The following is a 24244-nucleotide window of genomic DNA, read 5'->3' as shown; positions in this document are numbered from 1 at the left end:
CCAGGTATCATACCACCCGTACCTGTCTGTATCTATATCACCTAGGTATCATACCACCCGTACCTGTCTGTATCTATATCACCTAGGTATCATACCACCCGTACCTGTCTGTATCTATATCACCTAGGTATCATATCACCCGTACCTGTCTGTATCTATATCACCTAGGTATCATACCACCCGTACCTGTCTGTATCTATATCACCTAGGTATCATACCACCCGTACCTGTCTGTATCTATATCACCCAGGTATCATACCACCCGTACCTGTCTGTATCTATATCACCCAGGTATCATATCACCCGTACCTGTCTGTATCTATATCACCCAGGTATCATACCACCCGTACCTGTCTGTATCTATATCACCCAGGTATCATACCACCCGTACCTGTCTGTATCTATATCACCCAGGTATCATATCCACCCGTACCTGTCTGTATCTATATCACCCAGGTATCATACCACCCGTACCTGTCTGTATCTATATCACCCAGGTATCATACCACCCGTACCTGTCTGTATCTATATCACCCAGGTATCATACCACCCGTACCTGTCTGTATCTATATCACCCAGGTATCATATCACCCGTACCTGTCTGTATCTATATCACCTAGGTATCATATCACCCGTACCTGTCTGTATCTATATCACCTAGGTATCATACCACCCGTACCTGTCTGTATCTATATCACCCAGGTATCATACCACCCGTACCTGTCTGTATCTATATCACCTAGGTATCATATCACCCGTACCTGTCTGTATCTATATCACCCTAGGTATCATACCACCCGTACCTGTCTGTATCTATATCACCCAGGTATCATACCACCCGTACCTGTCTGTATCTATATCACCCAGGTATCATATCACCCGTACCTGTCTGTATCTATATCACCCAGGTATCATATCACCCGTACCTGTCTGTATCTATATCACCCAGGTATCATACCACCCGTACCTGTCTGTATCTATATCACCTAGGTATCATACCACCCGTACCTGTCTGTATCTATATCACCCAGGTATCATATCACCCGTACCTGTCTGTATCTATATCACCTAGGTATCATACCACCCGTACCTGTCTGTATCTATATCACCCGTACCTGTCTGTATCTATATCACCCAGGTATCATACCACCCGTACCTGTCTGTATCTATATCACCCAGGTATCATACCACCCGTACCTGTCTGTATTAATATGACCCAGGTATCATATCACCCGTACCTGTCTGTATTAATATGACCCAGGTATCATACCACCCGTACCTGTCTGTATTAATATGACCCAGGTATCATATCACCCGTACCTATCTGTATCTATATCACCCGTACCTGTCTGTATCTATATCACCCGTACCTGTCTGTATTTATATCACCCGTACCTGTCTGTATCTATATCACCCAGGTATCATACCACCCGTACCTCTCTGTATCTATATCACCTAGGTATCATACCACCCGTACCTGTCTGTATTTATATCACCCAGGTATCATACCACCCGTACCTGTCTGTATTTATATCACCCAGGTATCATATCACCCGTACCTGTCTGTATCTATATCACCCAGATATCATACCACCCGTACCTGTCTGTATCTATATCACCCAGATATCATACCACCCGTACCTGTCTGTATCTATATCACCCAGGTATCATACCACCCGTACCTGTCTGTATCTATATCACCCGTACCTGTCTGTATCTATATCACCTAGGTATCATACCACCCGTACCTGTCTGTATCTATATCACCCATGTATCATACCACCCGTACCTGTCTGTATTATATCACCCAGGTTTGTATATGGTACATTATATGGTACCATTCAAAGCGTGGTATATCCACACAGTTTGTATGTTAAGGATGTCAAGGACGTTGATGGTTTGTAATTTAAACAGATCAATGATCTACGTACCTACGTTACTATTTATAGCCACACACTTCATGTTTCGGCCGATACGCTCCAGTTTACAGTCAAATCTGACACCGCATGGCTAACTGGATATCATTGGTAAAATTGTTCTCTTGAGACTGGAGGATTATTAAGGTAAACCTACTCTGATCAGTAAGTGGTTTGGAATTCTGAGACAATTAACTGCTCCGTATCGATTAATTCAATCGTTTATAATATATGTTGTCTGTCAACACGTTTTCATAACGACAGGATAATCTAAAATATTGTAGAGAGAATTATGAATTATGCAAGTATGTATGTGTTACAAGTTTTCAGTCAACTACATGTCGTGTTTATATACATATAAGGTCCTTGTTCCTACACAATACAACACACACAGGTAAGCGTTGAAGCAATCATCATTTGTATATATTCGTCTTCGTTTCTCGGTATTCACATGTGATTGGAAAATGTCAATATAGGTCTAACCCGGAACTTGTTTATTTATAGCTCACACTCATTTACTCCATACAGGGGAAAGGGGGTCATGAATATCCGTGGATAATGTGATTTGTCTGTCTACTTTGGAACTGGAAGCTTTGACGTCATGTCCGAAAGGGCTGCAGGAGACTCGGACAGTGACTTCGATACTATAGACATCACTGAGTATAGTCAACGGAGCAAGAAACTAAAGAACTCAAAATCAGCATGGTAATTACCTACTACATTTAAAACCACGATAATACTTAGAAAGTTGATGTTACATTTAGAAAGAGTATGGTGTGTGGTTATTCGCAATACTGATTTTTACATCTCAATTCTGTATAACATTTGTCTCATTGTTTCCAATAATGATATTACATTTCAAAAGAATATTGTGTTGTAATTCTCAATACTAATGTTACATTTCAAAAAAATATTTTTTTCTTTTTATTCTCAATACCAATATTACATTTCAATAGAATATTTGTCTGATTTTTTCCAATACTGATATTACATTTCAAAGGACAATATGTGGTAATTCTCGAAACCGATATTTCATTTCAAAAGATTATTGTGTGGTAAGGTTTGCACATCAATGTGTTATATTTAGGTTGAATTATAGATGTTAGTATATTAATGTGGTATATTTGTATTGTTTTATTAATTATACATGTTAGTAAATCAATGCGGTATATTTATTGTGATTTATTAATTAGAGATGTTTGTACAATAATGCGGTATATTTATAGTGATTTATGCTATTTTCAAATACACTTACTACTATCTTCACAATAATTTTAGATTAAACATTTACAAGTGAGAAATACCACTACTGTTTAAAACACACATGATTATATATACATGTATAGATTTAGTCACACCTGCGACATACATAACTGGGGAATACCTACATGTAGGTATAGTACTTCCTGATGTCGTGATAGTAAACGGCTTTATGTAAGCTTAGTCTACCTGTATTAAATATTATCTAGGTATACAATGATAGCCTATACCTGGCATTTATAGAATCTCACGCTATACGACCCCGTGTAGAGACTACAACCAACTTTGTGTTGTACGAGTTGAAACGACTTATTTTAAATGATATCTATATACGGTGGAGCTGTTTTGGTGAAGCCTTCGTATGTATACACGTTCAATTGTTTATTAAAGTGTCAAACATGTAACCGTTTTACGATACGATGACCCCATACGATTGCTATTATGATTCATTTCTGATAATTTCCCTTTTAATCTACCCCATTGTTTGCTTCATATGTTCTCTGTATGAAGTTAAGTATATATATGTATCGTACACACACGTATTGACAATGGTTCATTTTACTTGGTATCTTGTCGAGTTTATCTGTTTCATGTAATCCTTAACATTTATCACAATTTAAAGATAAACCATGTACGTTTTAAAGGAGACATTTATTTATGTATTTCTTTAAAGGAGACATTTATTTATCTATTTCTTTAAAGGAGACATTTATTTATCTATTTCTTTCACAATTTGTAATAAAATAGATACCATCATCTCTAAAAGAAATCAATTAACGAATAAAATAATTTGAAATGTTTGTGTAAAGAAATAACGATATATCATATAATCAAAAAATATGAGATATTGATAGATGAATACATTAAACTAATCATAAAATGATGACGATGGCATCTTTTTAATGAATTTAATTCGTTATGATTATTAGATTCATCTTCTAAATAATAATCTTTAATTTGGTTGAACATTTCCGACAGATATTTGTTTTTTTTAGTAACATATAAGTGTATTTGAATGGTTTATATTTGTAAAATAGTATACCATATAGGCACAGTACAGCTACGGCTAATATTTCATACGTGTTACTTAAGGATCAACAACTTTAAATATGTATGATAAAGAGGTTTGTGTGTATTAAGTGTTCGAAACGTAATTTTACGATCGAAGGAAAGAAGAAAAATTGCAAGTTTTTCAACCCTGTACGATCCTCCTACTTAACAATCTAACATAATATTGCCGACTTACAATTTGTGTTATATATAATACTATCAAACTGATCATTGCTTAAATTCGAATTTTAAACACAAACAGGACGAACGAAGTGCCGAAAACTTTACGAGAGGAAATAGAGGTGGCAGAGGCGGAGGCGTCGTTCTACCAGGGAATTCTCGACGTCATCATAGCACACCTTGACCCCAACATTGAGACTGAAGACGTCGAGAGGATCGTGCTGCCACCTAGGGTACCCAGTGACGTCAGAAAGAAGCTACGGAAATACAGAGTCGAGGCAAAGAACATTGTAGAATTTATTGACGATAAAATCGGGTGAGTTGTACAGTGCCGTGAACAAAAAATTACCATGTTGGTATGGTTACATCATATACTTTCTCTCTTAAACGATCCAGGTTTTTATCTTAAATATTTTTTTATTATATTCAAATTGAGTTTAGAATAGTTTTCCTTTTGTTGCATGCTCTTATTATGACTATTACTCATTTATGTTAATAGGGACGAAAGTGATGATGATAAGGGGAATGAGGATGAAAAAGCTGAAGCTACCTTCTTAACGACACTCATAGAAAAGCTTTGTGTAGCTGTGAAACAAGACAGCATATCGTCGAAGTTTAAGTTACCTCGCGTTCCAGTTGTAGAGGCAGAGAGAAAGGACAGGCTGAAGGACTACAGGAAAGATGGGATCGAAATCGTCGAATGTCTGAAAAGGTTAGATATACTTATACATCTATTAACAATGTTTTTGATTAAGAAAGAATGATTTTGAAAAGAAGTAACTTTGCTGTTGTTTTTGGACAATGATGTGTATCATAATTTGATTCAGCATTAGTTGTCTGAGAAAATTGTCATTAGTGAGACCGGAAACGGCCGTACGTACGTGGTACTGAATTATCAGTCTTTATCTACACACTAGTTTATTATAATGTCGGTATCACTGATTTTTAACGTGCAAATATGAGACACCATATAATTATCAGATTGCTAATTAATTGATTGATTATTTAAGGTTAAAAATTCACAAGATAGATAAAGTCGCTCAGACGGACTTTCCCGAGAAAGAGAGAGAGGTTACACAGACTAGAGTTACGGAGTACATTGAGTCAAAGTCCACACAAAATGTTCCCCAAACAAAGAAGATAAGGACACGAGCAAGACAGACCCAAACAGACTTTGACGACCACACTTTGGGGAAAGCAACGGTGATGAATACAGCTGGTGAGCCACATGTTCGTCCACCGTCCTACAGTACTGTGATAACGAACTATGACGTAACACAAGAAGGTTTAGCTGTAGCTAGGCCAGGGCAAGCTCAAAATTCTGACTTTTTAAAAACTGTGAGAGGTCAGCAGGACTTACTACAACAGCAAGATCCGAGTAATCAACCACGCCAACATAACCAACAGTTTGGACAACAACAACAACAACAACAACGTATATCTAACGTTGTCCATGATAACGTACACAACCAACATCCTGATGATAGCCACGCTATGAGGACTGAGGGTGGAAATGGTGAAAGTGACCAACTCAGTTATAACAGTCGTACGAGAGGAGGTGCATCACCAAATCCAGGTGCTGAACAGACACACAGGTCTGAAAGCAATTCCGACTTTTATAGACATTTCACACAAAATGGCGGAGCCCTTCCACAGAAACCTACAGATAAGTCAAGCGAAGATTATATAAATATGATGGAAGCCCACATTCTCAGATTGTCATGTCAGGTATCGATGTTAGAAAGCCAGCTCCATGACTCCCAAAGGTCCCTTGTAGTGACAGCGTACGCCAACGATGATGTTCTTGACAGGTACTTTTTACACACCAAACTGGTTCTATCCAGTCTAGTAAGATAAATAAACTGGTTCTATCCTGTCTAGTAAGATAGATAAACTAGTTCTATCTTGTCTAGTAAGATAAATAAATCGGTTCTATCCTGTCTAGTAAGATAGACAAACTGGTTCTATCCTGTCTAGTAAGATACATAAACTGGTTCTCTCCTGTCTAGTAAAAATAAACTGGTTTTATCCTGTCTAGTAAGATAAATAAACTGGTTTTATCCTGTCTAGTAAGATAAATAAACTGGTTCTATCCTGTCTAGTAAGATAAATAAACTGGTTCTATCCTGTCTAGTAAGACAAATAAACTGGTTCTATCCTGTCTAGTAAGATAAATAAACTGGTTTTATCCTGTCTAGTAAGATAAATAAACTGGTTCTATCCTGTCTAGTAAGATAAATAAACTGGTTCTATCCTGTCTAGTAAGATAAATAAACTGGTTCTATCCTGTCTAGTAAGATAAATAAACTGGTTCTATCCTGTCTAGTAAGATAAATAAACTGGTTCTATCCTGTCTAGTAAGATAAATAAACTGGTTCTATCCTGTCTAGTAAGATAAATAAACTGGTTCTATCCTGTCTAGTAAGATAAATAAACTGGTTCTATCCTGTCTAGTAAGATAAATAAACTCGTTCTATCCTGTCTAGTAAGATAAGTAAACTGCTTCTATCCTGTCAAGTAAGATGAAAAAAATTGTTCTTGTTATTGTTTAAGTACCCGTGATATTCCTGTTACAGAGTAAGCAATACCATTCAGTCAAGTGACCAAAGAATGACAGGTGATGATGTTCAGCCCGTAATAAGGGAAATGTCAGATCTCGCCGACAAACATCGACCTATCAAGATTGCGGACAACTTTGCCAAGCTATACGACCGAGAGTGGATAGACGTCTTCCGGTTTGAAACAACGGATATGAAGAAATCGGAACCTAATGCAATCGCCGATATTTTGGAGATAATTCAGGTAATAATGTTTAGTTCAACTGTAATAAACAGGTAGACATAACATTATCAGTTTTGTGTATCCCTATAGTACCACATAATGTAATGGTTTATTCTGCTGCGGTCACTCACTAATTAGAATATATAATTATGTCGTACCATCTTTGTCTCTGACAACCATAAACACACTCTAGTCTCTGACAACCATAAACACACTCTAGTCTCTGACAACCATAGACAGACTCTAGTCTCTGACAACCATAGACAGACTCTAGTCTCTGACAACCATTAACACACTCTAGTCTCTGACAACCATAAACACACTCTAGTCTCTGACAACCATAGACACACTCTAGTCTCTGACAACCATAGACACACTCTAGTCTCTGACAACCATAAACACACTCTAGTCTCTGACAACCATAAACACACTCTAGTCTCTGACAACCATAGACACACCCTAGTATCTGACAACCATAGACACACTCTAGTCTCTGACAACCATAAACACACTCTAGTCTCTGACAACCATAAACACACTCTAGTCTCTGACAACCATAAACACACTCTAGTCTCTGACAACCATAAACACACTCTAGTCTCTGACAACCATAGACACACTCTAGTCTCTGACAACCATAAACACACCCTAGTCTCTGACAACCATAGACACACTCTAGTCTCTGACAACCATAGACACACTCTAGTCTCTGACAACCATAGACACACTCTAGTCTCTGACAACCATAAACACACCCTAGTCTCTGACAAACATAAACACACTCTAGTCTCTGACAACCATAGACACACTCTAGTCTCTGACAACCATAAACACACTCTAGTCTCTGACAACCATAGACACACTCTAGTCTCTGACAACCATAAACACACTCTAGTCTCTGACAACCATATACACACCCTAGTCTCTGACAACCATATACACACTCTAGTCTCTGACAACCATAAACACACTCTAGTCTCGAACAACAACAACAACAATTTGAAATGTTGAATACTTAAACAAGGTTAGGTAGATTTTTAGGCCAATAATGGTTTAATAAAAAGAAATTCCCTAAATACAGTATTCATATATATCTGCTATACAAGAATATATTGATAAGTATTCACTGTCGTGTTATCCCACAGATGGGATGGGAACGTTTATCAGTTATATTTATAATCTTACGATATTGTTTTGAATCCTATTAAATCATCTACAATATGTTCACATTATTTACTATTATTTTGTGTTGGTTGCAATACAATTAATACATTATTTTCATATATCATTTGTGTGACTATTCATCAAAAAATATCAAATAAATAAGAGTTTATTTGTTTTTGAAGTGTTTATAACATATTGTCTGTTTACATTTGACACAACTATAGAGCGTATACCAAATGTGTATAAGACTTACACAGGAGCAGATCGAGGACTGGCAGGTACAGATCCAGACCAGCAGGCGGTCAGAGCTACCAGAGGTATAGTATACCCAGGATAGACAACCAGGGGTATAGTATACCTAGGATAGACAACCAGAGGTATAGTATACCCAGGATAGACAACCAGGGGTATAGTATACCCAGGATAGACAACCAGGGGTATAGTATACCTAGGATAGACAACCAGGGGTATAGTATACCCAGGATAGACAACCAGGGGTATAGTATACCCAGGATAGACAACCAGGGGTATAGTATACCCAGGATAGACAACCAGAGGTATAGTATACCCAGGATAGACAACCAGAGGTATAATATACCCAGGATAGACAACCAGGGGTATAGTATACCTAGGATAGACAACCAGGGGTATAGTATACCTAGGATAGACAACCAGGGGTATAGTATACCTAGGATAGACAACCAGGGGTATAGTATACCCAGGATAGACAACCAGAGGTATAGTATACCCAGGATAGACAACCAGAGGTATAGTATACCCAGGATAGACAACCAGAGGTATAGTATACCCAGGATAGACAACCAGGGGTATAGTATACCTAGGATAGACAACCAGAGGTATAGTATACCCAGGATAGACAACCAGAGGTATAGTATACCCAGGATAGACAACCAGGGGTATAGTATACCCAGGATAGACAACCAGGGGTATAGTATACCCAGGATAGACAACCAGAGGTATAGTATACCCAGGATAGACAACCAGAGGTATAGTATACCCAGGATAGACAACCAGAGGTATAGTATACCTAGGATAGACAACCAGAGGTATAGTATACCCAGGATAGACAACCAGAGGTATAGTATACCCAGGATAGACAACCAGAGGTATAGTATACCCAGGATAGACAACCAGGGGTATAGTATACCTAGGATAGACAACCAGAGGTATAGTATACACAGGATAGACAACCAGAGGTATAGTATACCCAGGATAGACAACCAGAGGTATAGTATACCTAGGATAGACAACCAGGGGTATAGTATACCCAGGATAGACAACCAGGGGTATAGTATACCCAGGATAGACAACCAGGGGGTATAGTATACCCAGGATAGACAACCAGGGGTATAGTATACCCAGGATAGACAACCAGAGGTATATTATACCCAGGATAGACAACCAGGGGTATAGTATACCAAGGATAGACAACCAAGGGTATAGTATACCCAGGATAGACAACCAGGGGTATAGTATACCCAGGATAGACAACCAGAGGTATAGTATACCCAGGATAGACAACCAGGGGTATAGTATACCCAGGATAGACAACCAGGGGTATAGTATACCCAGGATAGACAACCAGAGGTATAGTATACCCAGGATAGACAACCAGAGGTATAGTATACCCAGGATAGACAACCAGAGGTATAGTATACCTAGGATAGACAACCAGAGGTATAGTATACCCAGGATAGACAACCAGGGGTATAGTATACCCAGGATAGACAACCAGGGGTATAGTATACCCAGGAAAGACAACCAGGGGTATAGTATACCCAGGATAGACAACCAGGGGTATAGTATACCTAGGATAGACAACCAGAGGTATAGTATACCCAGGATAGACAACCAGGGGTATAGTATACCCAGGATAGACAACCAGGGGTATAGTATACCCAGGATAGACAACCAGGGGTATAGTATACCCAGGATAGACAACCAGGGGTATAGTATACCCAGGATAGACAACCAGGGGTATAGTGTATAGTATACCCAGGATAGACAACCAGGGGTATAGTATACCCAGGATAGACAACCAGAGGTATAGTATACCTAGGATAGACAACCAGGGGTATAGTATACCCAGGATAGACAACCAGGGGTATAGTATACCCAGGATAGACAACCAGGGGTATAGTATACCCAGGATAGACAACCAGAGGTATAGTATACCCAGGATAGACAACCAGAGGTATAATATACCCAGGATAGACAACCAGAGGTATAGTATACCCAGGATAGACAACCAGAGGTATAATATACCCAGGATAGACAACCAGAGGTATAGTATACCCAGGATAGACAACCAGGGGTATAGTATACCCAGGATAGACAACCAGGGGTATAGTATACCCAGGATAGACAACCAGGGGTATAGTATACCCAGGATAGACAACCAGGGGTATAGTATACCCCGGATAGACAACCAGAGGTATAGTATACCTAGGATAGACAACCAGGGGTATAGTGTACCCAGGATAGACAACCAGGGGTATAGTATACCCAGGATAGACAACCAGGGGGTATAGTATACCCAGGATAGACAACCAGGGGTATAGTATACCCAGGATAGACAACCAGAGGTATATTATACCCAGGATAGACAACCAGGGGTATAGTATACCAAGGATAGACAACCAAGGGTATAGTATACCCAGGATAGACAACCAGGGGTATAGTATACCCAGGATAGACAACCAGAGGTATAGTATACCCAGGATAGACAACCAGGGGTATAGTATACCCAGGATAGACAACCAGGGGTATAGTATACCCAGGATAGACAACCAGAGGTATAGTATACCCAGGATAGACAACCAGAGGTATAGTATACCCAGGATAGACAACCAGGGGTATAGTATACCCAGGATAGACAACCAGGGGTATAGTATACCCAGGATAGACAACCAGGGGTATAGTATACCCAGGATAGACAACCAGGGGTATAGTATACCCCGGATAGACAACCAGAGGTATAGTATACCTAGGATAGACAACCAGGGGTATAGTGTACCCAGGATAGACAACCAGGGGTATAGTATACCCAGGATAGACAACCAGGGGGTATAGTATACCCAGGATAGACAACCAGGGGTATAGTATACCCAGGATAGACAACCAGAGGTATATTATACCCAGGATAGACAACCAGGGGTATAGTATACCAAGGATAGACAACCAAGGGTATAGTATACCCAGGATAGACAACCAGGGGTATAGTATACCCAGGATAGACAACCAGAGGTATAGTATACCCAGGATAGACAACCAGGGGTATAGTATACCCAGGATAGACAACCAGGGGTATAGTATACCCAGGATAGACAACCAGAGGTATAGTATACCCAGGATAGACAACCAGGGGTATAGTATACCCAGGATAGACAACCAGAGGTATAGTATACCTAGGATAGACAACCAGAGGTATAGTATACCCAGGATAGACAACCAGAGGTATAGTATACCCAGGATAGACAACCAGAGGTATAGTATACCCAGGATAGACAACCAGAGGTATAGTATACCTAGGATAGACAACCAGAGGTATAGTATACCCAGGATAGACAACCAGAGGTATAGTATACCTAGGATAGACAACCAGAGGTATAGTATACCTAGGATAGACAACCAGGGGTATAGTATACCCAGGATAGACAACCAGAGGTATAGTATACCCAGGATAGACAACCAGAGGTATAGTATACCTAGGATAGACAACCAGAGGTATAGTATACCCAGGATAGACAACCAGAGGTATAGTATACCTAGGATAGACAACCAGAGGTATAGTATACCCAGGATAGACAACCAGAGGTATAGTATACCCAGGATAGACAACCAGGGGTATAGTATACCTAGGATAGACAACCAGAGGTATAGTATACCCAGGATAGACAACCAGAGGTATAGTATACCTAGGATAGACAACCAGAGGTATAGTATACCCAGGATAGACAACCAGGGGTATAGTATACCCAGGATAGACAACCAGGGGTATAGTATACCCAGGATAGACAACCAGGGGTATAGTATACCCAGGATAGACAACCAGGGGTATAGTATACCTAGGATAGACAACCAGAGGTATAGTATACCCAGGATAGACAACCAGGGGTATAGTATACCCAGGATAGACAACCAGGGGTATAGTATACCCAGGATAGACAACCAGGGGTATAGTATACCCAGGATAGACAACCAGGGGTATAGTATACCCAGGATAGACAACCAGGGGTATAGTATACCCAGGATAGACAACCAGAGGTATAGTATACCCAGGATAGACAACCAGAGGTAAAGTATACCTAGGATAGACAACCAGGGGTATAGTATACCTAGGATAGACAACCAGGGGTATAGTATACCTAGGATAGACAACCAGGGGTATAGTATACCCAGGATAGACAACCAGGGGTATAGTATACCTAGGATAGACAACCAGAGGTATAGTATACCTAGGATAGACAACCAGAGGTATAGTATACCCAGGATAGACAACCAGGGGTATAGTATACCCAGGATAGACAACCAGGGGTATAGTATACCCAGGATAGACAACCAGGGGTATAGTATACCCAGGATAGACAACCAGGGGTATAGTATACCCAGGATAGACAACCAGGGGTATAGTATACCTAGGATAGACAACCAGAGGTATAGTATACCTAGGATAGACAACCAGGGGTATAGTATACCCAGGATAGACAACCAGAGGTATAGTATACCCAGGATAGACAACCAGAGGTATAGTATACCCAGGATAGACAACCAGGGGTATAGTATACCTAGGATAGACAACCAGAGGTATAGTATACCCAGGATAGACAACCAGAGGTATAGTATACCCAGGATAGACAACCAGGGGTATAGTATACCCAGGATAGACAACCAGGGGTATAGTATACCCAGGATAGACAACCAGAGGTATAGTATACCCAGGATAGACAATCAGGGGTATAGTATACCCAGGATAGACAACCAGGGGTATAGTATACCCAGGATAGACAACCAGGGGTATAGTATACCCAGGATAGACAACCAGAGGTATAGTATACCCAGGATAGACAACCAGGGGTGTAGTATACCCAGGATAGACAACCAGGGGTATAGTATACCCAGGATAGACAACCAGGGGTATAGTATACCCAGGATAGACAACCAGAGGTATAGTATACCCAGGATAGACAACCAGGGGTATAGTATACCTAGGATAGACAACCAGAGGTATAGTATACCTAGGATAGACAACCAGAGATATAGTATACCTAGGATAGACAACCAGAGATATAGTATACCTAGGATAGACAACCAGAGATATAGTATACCTAGGATAGACAACCAGAGATATAGTATACCTAGGATAGACAACCAGAGGTATAGTATACCTAGGATAGACAACCAGGGGTATAGTATACCTAGGATAGACAACCAGAGGTATAGTATACCCAGGATAGACAACCAGGGGTATAGTATACCCAGGATAGACAACCAGAGGTATAGTATACCCAGGATAGACCACCAGAGGTATAGTATACCCAGGATAGACAACCAGGGGTATAGTATACCTAGGATAGACAACCAGGGGTATAGTATACCTAGGATAGACAACCAGGGGTATAGTATACCCAGGATAGACAACCAGAGGTATAGTATACCCAGGATAGACAACCAGGGGTATAGTATACCTAGGATAGACAACCAGGGGTATAGTATACCTAGGATAGACAACCAGGGGTATAGTATACCTAGGATAGACAACAAGGGGTATAGTATACCTAGGATAGACAACCAGAGGTATAGTATACCTAGGATAGACAACCAGGGGTATAGTATACCTAGGATAGACAACCAGAGGTATAGTATACCTAGGATAGACAACCAGGGGTATAGTATACCTAGGATAGACAACCAGAGGTATAGTATACCTAGGATAGACAACCAGGGGTATAGTATACCTAGGATAGACAACCAGGGGTATAGTATACCTAGGATAGACAACCAGAGGTATAGTATACCTAGGATAGACAACCAGGGGTATAGTATACATAGGATAGACAACCAGGGGTATAGTATACCTAGGATAGACAACCAGAGGTATAGTATACCCAGGATAGACAACCAGGAGTATAGTATACCCAGGATAGACAACCAGGGGTATAGTATACCTAGGATAGACAACCAGAGGTATAGTATACCTAGGATAGACAACCAGGGGTATAGTATACCCAGGATAGACAACCAGGGGTATAGTATACCTAGGATAGACAACCAGGGGTATAGTATACCTAGGATAGACAACCAGAGGTATAGTATACCCAGGATAGACAACCAGGGGTATAGTATACCTAGGATAGACAACCAGTGGTATAGTATACCTAGGATAGACAACCAGGGGTATAGTATACCTAGGATAGACAACCAGGGGTATAGTAGACCTAGGATAGACAACCAGAGGTATAGTATACCTAGGATAGACAACCAGAGGTATAGTATACCTAGGATAGACAACCAGGGGTATAGTATACCTAGGATAGACAACCAGAGGTATAGTATACCTAGGATAGACAACCAGGGGTATAGTATACCTAGGATAGACAACCAGAGGTATAGTATACCTAGGATAGACAACCAGGGGTATAGTATACCTAGGATAGACAACCAGGGGTATAGTATACCTAGGATAGACAACCAGAGGTATAGTATACCTAGGATAGACAACCAGAGGTATAGTATACCCAGGATAGACAACCAGAGGTATAGTATACCTAGGATAGACAACCAGAGGTATAGTATACCCAGGATAGACAACCAGGGGTATAGTATACCTAGGATAGACAACCAGAGGTATAGTATACCTAGGATAGACAACCAGAGGTATAGTATACCTAGGATAGACAACCAGGGGTATAGTATACCTAGGATAGACAACCAGGGGGTATAGTATACCTAGGATAGACAACCAGAGGTATAGTATACCCAGGATAGACAACCAGGAGTATAGTATACCCAGGATAGACAACCAGAGGTATAGTATACCCAGGATAGACAACCAGGGGTATAGTATACCTAGGATAGACAACCAGGGGTATAGTATACCTAGGATAGACAACCAGGGGTATAGTATACCCAGGATAGACAACCAGAGGTATAGTATACCTAGGATAGACAACCAGAGGTATAGTATACCCAGGATAGACAACCAGGGGTATAGTATACCCAGGATAGACAACCAGGGGTGTAGTATACCCAGGATAGACAACCAGAGGTATAGTATACCTAGGATAGACAACCAGGGGTATAGTATACCTAGGATAGACAACCAGGGGTATAGTATACCTAGGATAGACAACCAGGGGTATAGTATACCCAGGATAGACAACCAGGGGTATAGTATATCCAGGATAGACAACCAGAGGTATAGTATACCCAGGATAGACAACCAGGGGTATAGTATACCCAGGATAGACAACCAGAGGTATAGTATACCTAGGATAGACAACCAGAGGTATAGTATACCTAGGATAGACAACCAGAGGTATAGTATACCCAGGATAGACAACCAGGGGTATAGTATACCCAGGATAGACAACCAGGGGTATAGTATACCTAGGATAGACAACCAGAGGTATAGTATACCTAGGATAGACAGCCAGGGGTATAGTATACCCAGGATAGACAACCAGGGGTATAGTATACCCAGGATAGACAACCAGGGGTATAGTATACCCAGGATAGACAACCAGGGGTATAGTATACCCAGGATAGACAACCAGGGGTATAGTATACCTAGGATAGACAACCAGAGGTATAGTATACCCAGGATAGACAACCATGGGTATAGTATACCTAGGATAGACAACCAGGGGTATAGTATACCCAGGATAGACAACCAGGGGTATAGTATACCCAGGATAGACAACCAGAGGTATAGTATACCCAGGATAGACAACCAGAGGTATAGTATACCCAGGATAGACAACCAGAGGTATAGTATACCTAGGATAGACAACCAGAGGTATAGTATACCCAGGATAGACAACCAGGGGTATAGTATACCTAGGATAGACAACCAGAGGTATAGTATACCCAGGATAGACAACCAGAGGTATAGTATACCCAGGATAGACAACCAGAGGTATAGTATACCCAGGATAGACAACCAGGGGTATAGTATACCCAGGATAGACAACCAGAGGTATAGTATACCTAGGATAGACAACCAGGGGTATAGTATACCCAGGATAGACAACCAGGGGTATAGTATACCTAGGATAGACAACCAGGGGTATAGTATACCTAGGATAGACAACCAGAGGTATAGTATACCTAGGATAGACAACCAGAGGTATAGTATACCCAGGATAGACAACCAGGGGTATAGTATACCTAGGATAGACAGCCAGGGGTATAGTATACCCAGGATAGACAACCAGGGGTATAGTATACCCAGGATAGACAACCAGAGGTATAGTATACCCAGGATAGACAACCAGAGGTATAGTATACCCAGGATAGACAACCAGGGGTATAGTATACCCAGGATAGACAACCAGGGGTATAGTATACCCAGGATAGACAACCAGGGGTATAGTATACCCAGGATAGACAACCAGGGGTATAGTATACCTAGGATAGACAACCAGAGGTATAGTATACCCAGGATAGACAACCAGGGGTATAGTATACCTAGGATAGACAACCAGGGGTATAGTATACCTAGGATAGACAACCAGGGGTATAGTATACCCAGGATAGACAACCAGGGGTATAGTATACCCAGGATAGACAACCAGGGGTATAGTATACCTAGGATAGACAACCAGAGGTATAGTATACCCAGGATAGACAACCAGAGGTATAGTATACCCAGGATAGACAACCAGAGGTATATTATACCTAGGATAGACAACCAGGGGTATAGTATGCCCAGGATAGACAACCAGGGGTATAGTATACCCAGGATAGACAACCAGAGGTATAGTATACCCAGGATAGACAACCAGAGGTATAGTATACCCAGGATAGACAACCAGGGGTATAGTATACCCAGGATAGACAACCAGGGGTATAGTATACCCAGGATAGACAACCAGAGGTATAGTATACCCAGGATAGACAACCAGAGGTATAGTATACCCAGGATAGACAGCCAGGGGTATAGTATACCTAGGATAGACAACCAGAGGTATAGTATACCCAGGATAGACAGCCAGGGGTATAGTATACCCAGGATAGACAACCAGGGGTATAGTATACCCAGGATAGACAACCAGAGGTATAGTATACCTAGGATAGACAACCAGGGGTATAGTATACCCAGGATAGACAACCAGGTATATAGTATACCCAGGACAGACAACCAGGGGTATAGTATACCCAGGATAGACAACCAGAGGTATAGTATACCCAGGATAGACAACCAGAGGTATCGTATACCTAGGATAGACAACCAGGGGGTATAGTATACCCAGGATAGACAACCAGGGGTATAGTATACCTAGGATAGACAACCAGAGGTATAGTATACCCAGGATAGACAACCAGGGGTATAGTATACCCAGGATAGACAACCAGGGGTATAGTATACCCAGGATAGACAACCAGGGGTATAATATACCTAGGATAGACAACCAGGGGTATAGTATACCTAGGATAGACAACCAGAGGTATAGTATACCCAGGATAGACAACCAGGGGGTATAGTATACCTAGGATAGACAACCAGAGGTATAGTATACCCAGGATAGACAACCAGGGGGTATAGTATACCCAGGATAGACAACCAGGGGTATAGTATACCTAGGATAGACAACCAGAGGTATAGTATACCTAGGATAGACAACCAGAGGTATAGTATACCCAGGATAGACAACCAGGGGTATAGTATACCTAGGATAGACAACCAGAGGTATAGTATACCCAGGATAGACAACCAGGGGTATAGTATACCCAGGATAGACAACCAGGGGTATAGTATACCCCGGATAGACAACCAGGGGTATAGTATACCTAGGATAGACAACCAGAGGTATAGTATACCCAGGATAGACAACCAGGGGTATAGTATACCTAGGATAGACAACCAGGGGTATAGTATACCCCGGATAGACAACCAGAGGTATAGTATACCCAGGATAGACAACCAGGGGTATAGTATACCTAGGATAGACAACCAGAGGTAAAGTATACCTAGGATAGACAACCAGGGGTATAGTATACCCAGGATAGACAACCAGGGGTATAGTATACCCAGGATAGACAACTAGAAGTGTAATGTTGTTTGTAAACATGGAGAAAAACGAGACGTTTCTTTTAGAAATGTTGTTTCTTTAATTGTCAGCCGATAAGTAAACGCTTTAAAGATTTGAATGTGTGTTGTATATGAAATGGTTTACGTGAAACTATTCCCATTTGTCGACAGGCCGCGCGGATGATAACAGTGATACGTTAATCTATACATTTAAATACGTGTACATATGTCCTGTAATATTATAGGTACAATTATAAAGTGTAAAACTCTCAACTACTGCTGCGATGGCTAAGTGGAAGCACAAGAAGAAATGAAATTGACCCCTTATCCCGCCTCAGTTATCTGACATCGAGCATACACCGTCTGCCCTGCAGGTAGGGCGTAAGAATTGTACCTGCTGCTCCCATTGCATGATCGTAAGAGGCGACTATATTTGGGATGTTATGCTTTCTCTTCTTTCTTAACAACTTTCTTCTTCCTAATGTCTCCCTTGACAATGCCTCACTTTTGGCCTTTAGTTGAGCGTTCGCCCCTGTGAGGAAGGCTTTAGGTTCTGTCCCCTAGCCGAGACATACCAGAGTCTTTAAAAATGGTAGTTGCTACTCCTGCTTAGCGCTCAGCATACAAGGAGAGGGACGACTGGTTTGCCCGTTGTCAATATAATGTGACCGGGTGGAGGTGTGCTGCTGGGTGTCTTCGGCAGTATGCTTCAGTGAGGTAGCACTATAAATCGGCAAAAGTTCCGGCCTATCACAAGGAGACAACACGAACATACCGCAGCCTCTCAAAGCACACATACGCACTCACCACACGCTTGCATGTCGCATGCACGGGAGGCCGTCCTTAAATGACCTTAGCTGTTAATAGGACGTTAAACAAAATAAACCAAACCAAACCAAATCAAACCAAGCATACACCGTTCGCATATTATCCGCACATATATTCGATGTGCGATTGTACCGCACAATTGTGCGGTTTAGTGCGATTGGGTGATCAGAAACCACTGCTGAGATCTATTTAAAAAATATTTTGACAGCATTACTTTGTATTCTTAAATGAAATCCAAGATAGATATGCTTATAAACATTTACATGAAGGATATTTCCATCGTGTAAACATCGTGTAGATATCGTGTAGATGTCATGTAGACATTGTGTAGACATCGTGTAAACATCCTGTAGATATCGTGTAGATATCATGTAGACATTGTGTAGACATCGTGTAGACATCGTGTAAACATCGTGTAGATACAATTGTACCGTGAAGATATCATGTAGACATCGTGTAGACATCGTGTAGACATCGTGTAGATATTGTGTAGACATCGTGTAGACATCGTGTAGATATCGTGTAGATACCGTGTAGATATCATGTAGACATTGTGTAGACATCGTGTAGACATCGTGTAGATATCGTGTAGACATTGTGTAGATATCATGTAGACATTGTGTAGACATCGTGTAGATATCATGTAGACATCCTGTAGACATCGTGTAGATATCGTGTAGATATTGTGTAGACATCGTGTAGACATCGTGTAGATATCGTGTAGATACCGTGTAGATATCATGTAGACATTGTGTAGACATCGTGTAGACATCGTGTAGATATCGTGTAGACATTGTGTAGACATCGTGTAGACATCGTTTAGATATCCTGTAGACATCGTGTAGTCATCGTGTAGATATCGTGTAGATACCGTGTAGATATCATGTAGACATTGTGTAGACATCGTGTAGATATCATGTAGACATCGTGTAGACATCGTGTAGATACCATGTAGACATTGTGTAGACATCGTGTAGATATCATGTAGACATTGTGTAGACATCGTGTAGATATCATGTAGACATTGTGTAGACATCGTGTAAACATCCTGTAGACATCGTGTAGATATCATGTAGACATCGTGTAAACATTGTGTAGACATCGTGTAGATATCGTGTATACATCGTGTAGATATCGTGTAGACATTGTGTAGACATCGTGTAGATATCATGTAGACATTGTGTAGATATCGTGTAGACATTGTGTAGACATCCTGTAGATATCATGTAGACATTGTGTAGATATCGTGTAGACATCGTGTAGACATCGTGTAGATATCGTGTAGATATCATGTAGACATCCTGTAGACATCGTGTAGACATCGTGTAGATATCGTGTAGATATCGTGTAGACATTGTGTAGATATCGTGTAGATATCATGTAGACAATGTGTAGATATCGTGTAGATATCGTGTAGACATCGTGTAGATATCGTGTAAACATCGTGTAGATATCGTGTAGACATCGTGTAGATATCGTGTAGATATCGTGTAGACATTGTGTAGACATCGTGTAGATATCATGTAGACATTGTGTAGACATCGTGTAAACATCCTGTAGACATCGTGTATATATCATGTAGACATTGTGTAGACATCGTGTAGATATCGTGTAGACATCGTGTAGACATTGTGTAGACATCGTGTAGATATCATGTAGACATTGTGTAGACATCGTGTAAACATCCTGTAGACATCGTGTAGATATCATGTAGACATTGTGTAGACATCGTGTAAACATCCTGTAGATATCGTGTAGACATTGTGTAGACATCGTGTAGATATCATGTAGACATCGTGTAGACATTGTGTAGACATCGTGTAGACTTAGTGGATACATCGTGTAGACAGCGTTGGTAGAATATTAAGATATCTTGTACACACAGCAATTCTTGTAACATTGTTAGTTGACACAACTATATATCGGTTTTATTTTTTCAGTTCCTCCGGGATATCCGTAAATTGAAGGACGATGCTTTATTCACATCTTTGAGAAAAATTCAAATCGGAATGGCGGAAGATTCGATACCAAACATAAGACAAGTAAGCGTGGTACTCAAGGGATTCCATGACAACTGATAATCTGGTTACATGAATTAGGATTTTAACCTGAGATATGTGTAGTATGTGAGGTAACCTGAGATATGTGTAGTTTGTGAGGTAACCTGAGATATGTGTAGTATGTGAGGTAACCTGAGATATGTGTAGTTTGTGAGGTAACCCGAGATATGTGTAGTAGATCACGTGAGGTAACCTGAGATATGTGTAGTAGATCACGTGAGGTAACCTGAGATATGTGTAGTTTGTGAGGTAACCTGAGATATGTGTAGTAGATCACGTGAGGTAACCTGAGATATGTGTAGTATGTGAGGTAACCTGAGCTATGTGTAGTAGATCACGTGAGGTAACCTGAGATATGTGTAGTAGATCACGTGAGGTAACCTGAGATATGTGTAGTATGTGAGGTAACCTGAGCTATGTGTAGTAGATCACGTGAGGTAACCTGAGATATGTGTAGTAGATCACGTGAGGTAACCTGAGATATGTGTAGTATGTGAGGTAACCTGAGATATGTGTAGTATGTGAGGTAACCTGAGATATGTGTAGTATGTGAGGTAACCTGAGATATGTGTAGTATGTGAGGTAACCTGAGATATGTGTAGTATGTGAGGTAACCTGTGTGTAGGCAACTCCTCTTTGGTTTTGGTTTTTAACACTTTTGAAATTTTCAAAATTTCCATTAAGTAATATCTCAAAGAAGAATATTTTGACATTAACATGTTTTTATTTTGACTTCGTCAGGTTTACCTATGTCCGTTATATACTAACTACGTCATTCGATGACATTTTAGTTATGCTAACAAGTTTGGAGTATCCAAGCTTCACTACCTTTGGATATGGTGATACTCCTGTTATTGCCGGTATAATTATGATGACACTTCCTCTTGTCGTTATCAGATATGTTATATTTTACTGTGGCCCTTCTTTTTTAGGAAATTGCCTCCAACGAAGCTTTCACATCGTTTTACGGCCCTGAGCTAGCCAGCTGTGAGCGGTTCGTGTTCGCGTGTGTTGACGTGTGCTGGCTGATGTCAGTGAGGGAACCTCCCATGTTTCTCGACTTCACGTGTAAAAACGGGTCAAAGTTCAACAAGGAAGTATACTCATTCTACACAAAGACAGGCAATAAGGTGAACTACCTCGTTTGGCCCCCTATCTACATATACGAAAATGGACAACTCCTTCACAAAGGAGTAGTCCAGCCACAATAAACATTCTTCCATACTTAATGACATTTGTTTTTGACATAACACATGTATATGACACAGTGGAATTTATTCCATATCATGTGGAAATCTTAATATTCCACAACAGTATTGTATTAGGAATGTATTTCTTTCTATGAGTTTAACGTTTTTGCGAACAGCGAAGGCTATACATGTATGTACCACATGATGGATAATGAAATATATGTGATTATGTACTTCTGATCCGTCCAAATTATATTTATTGATATTAGTCATAGGCATCAGCTAATTTTGCATAATATATCATAAACAGCTTATACCTCTACTTTTATGTGATGTACTGTCAGTAACTATAGCGTCATCTGACCTTAGGATGTGGTGATAAAAGGATTTAGTATAATGTCTCATCTCTATACTTCTATAACGACGGTAACCATGATGTTATCCGATATCCTGTACCAGTGTCCAAATATAACGTCGGCATACAATATATTCTGCTTACAGCTATTCTTACGTAAAGTCGGTATATAATTGTATTCCGTCTCTAACTATCCCTATATAACGTCGGTATATAATTGTATTCCATCTCTATCTATCCCTATATAACGTCGGTATATAATAATATTCAGTCTCTATCTATCCCTATATAACGTCGGTATATAATTGTATTCCGTCTCTATCTATCCCTATATAACGTCGGTATAAAATTGTGTTCCGTCTCTATCTATCCCTATATTACCTCGGTATATAATTGTGTTCCGTCTCTATCTATCCCTATATAACATCGGTATATAATTGTATTCCGTCTCTATCCCTATATAACGTCGGTATATAATAATATTCAGTCTCTATCTATCCCTATATAACGTCGGTATATAATTGTATTCCGTCTCTATCTATCCCTATATAACGTCGGTATATAATTGTATTCCGTCTCTATCTATCCCTATATAACGTCGGTATATAATTGTATTCCGTCTCTATCTATCCCTATATAACGTCGGTATATAATTGTATTCTGTCTCTATCTATCCCTATAGAACGTCGGTATATAATTGTTTTCCATCTCTATTTATCCCTATATAATGTCGGTATATAATTGTATTCCGTCTCTATCTATCCCTATATAACGTCGGTATATAATTGTGTTCCGTCTCTATCTATCCCTATATAACGTCGGTATATAATAATATTCAGTCTCTATCTATCCCTATATAACGTCGGTATATAATTGTATTCCGTCTCTATCTATCCCTATATAATGTCGGTGTATAATTGTATTCCGTCTCTATCTATCCCTATGTAACGTCGGTATATAATTGTGTTCCGTCTCTATCTATCCCTATATTACCTCGGTATATAATTGTATTCCGTCTCTATCTATCCCTATATAACGTCGGTATATAATTGTGTTCCGTCTCTATCTATCCCTATATAACGTCGGTATATAATTGTATTCCGTCTCTATCTATCCCTATATAACATCGGTATATAATTGTATTCCGTCTCTATCTATCCCTATATAACGTCGGTATATAATTGTGT

At 40.1% G+C, this 24244-nt stretch overlaps 1 protein-coding gene across 1 annotated transcript; it reads left to right on the top strand.

Moving 5' to 3' along the window:
• Positions 1 to 1951: 1951 nt before the first annotated feature.
• Positions 1952 to 24244, top strand: LOC117328768. The gene is made up of 9 exons (XM_033886305.1): positions 1952 to 2063; positions 2445 to 2621; positions 4489 to 4722; positions 4906 to 5118; positions 5417 to 6217; positions 6983 to 7208; positions 8576 to 8668; positions 21393 to 21494; positions 22445 to 24244. Exons 2-9 carry the CDS (start codon positions 2518 to 2520, stop codon positions 22721 to 22723), a joined length of 2052 nt encoding a protein of 683 aa, XP_033742196.1. The 5' UTR covers positions 1952 to 2063; positions 2445 to 2517; the 3' UTR covers positions 22724 to 24244.

Source organism: Pecten maximus, chromosome 6 (genome assembly GCF_902652985.1).
Source record: "Pecten maximus chromosome 6, xPecMax1.1, whole genome shotgun sequence".
In the NCBI taxonomy this organism is placed as follows: Eukaryota; Metazoa; Mollusca; class Bivalvia; order Pectinida; family Pectinidae; genus Pecten; species Pecten maximus.
Note: the sequence above shows the minus strand (reverse complement) of the source record. Positions and strands in the feature narration are given on the sequence as shown.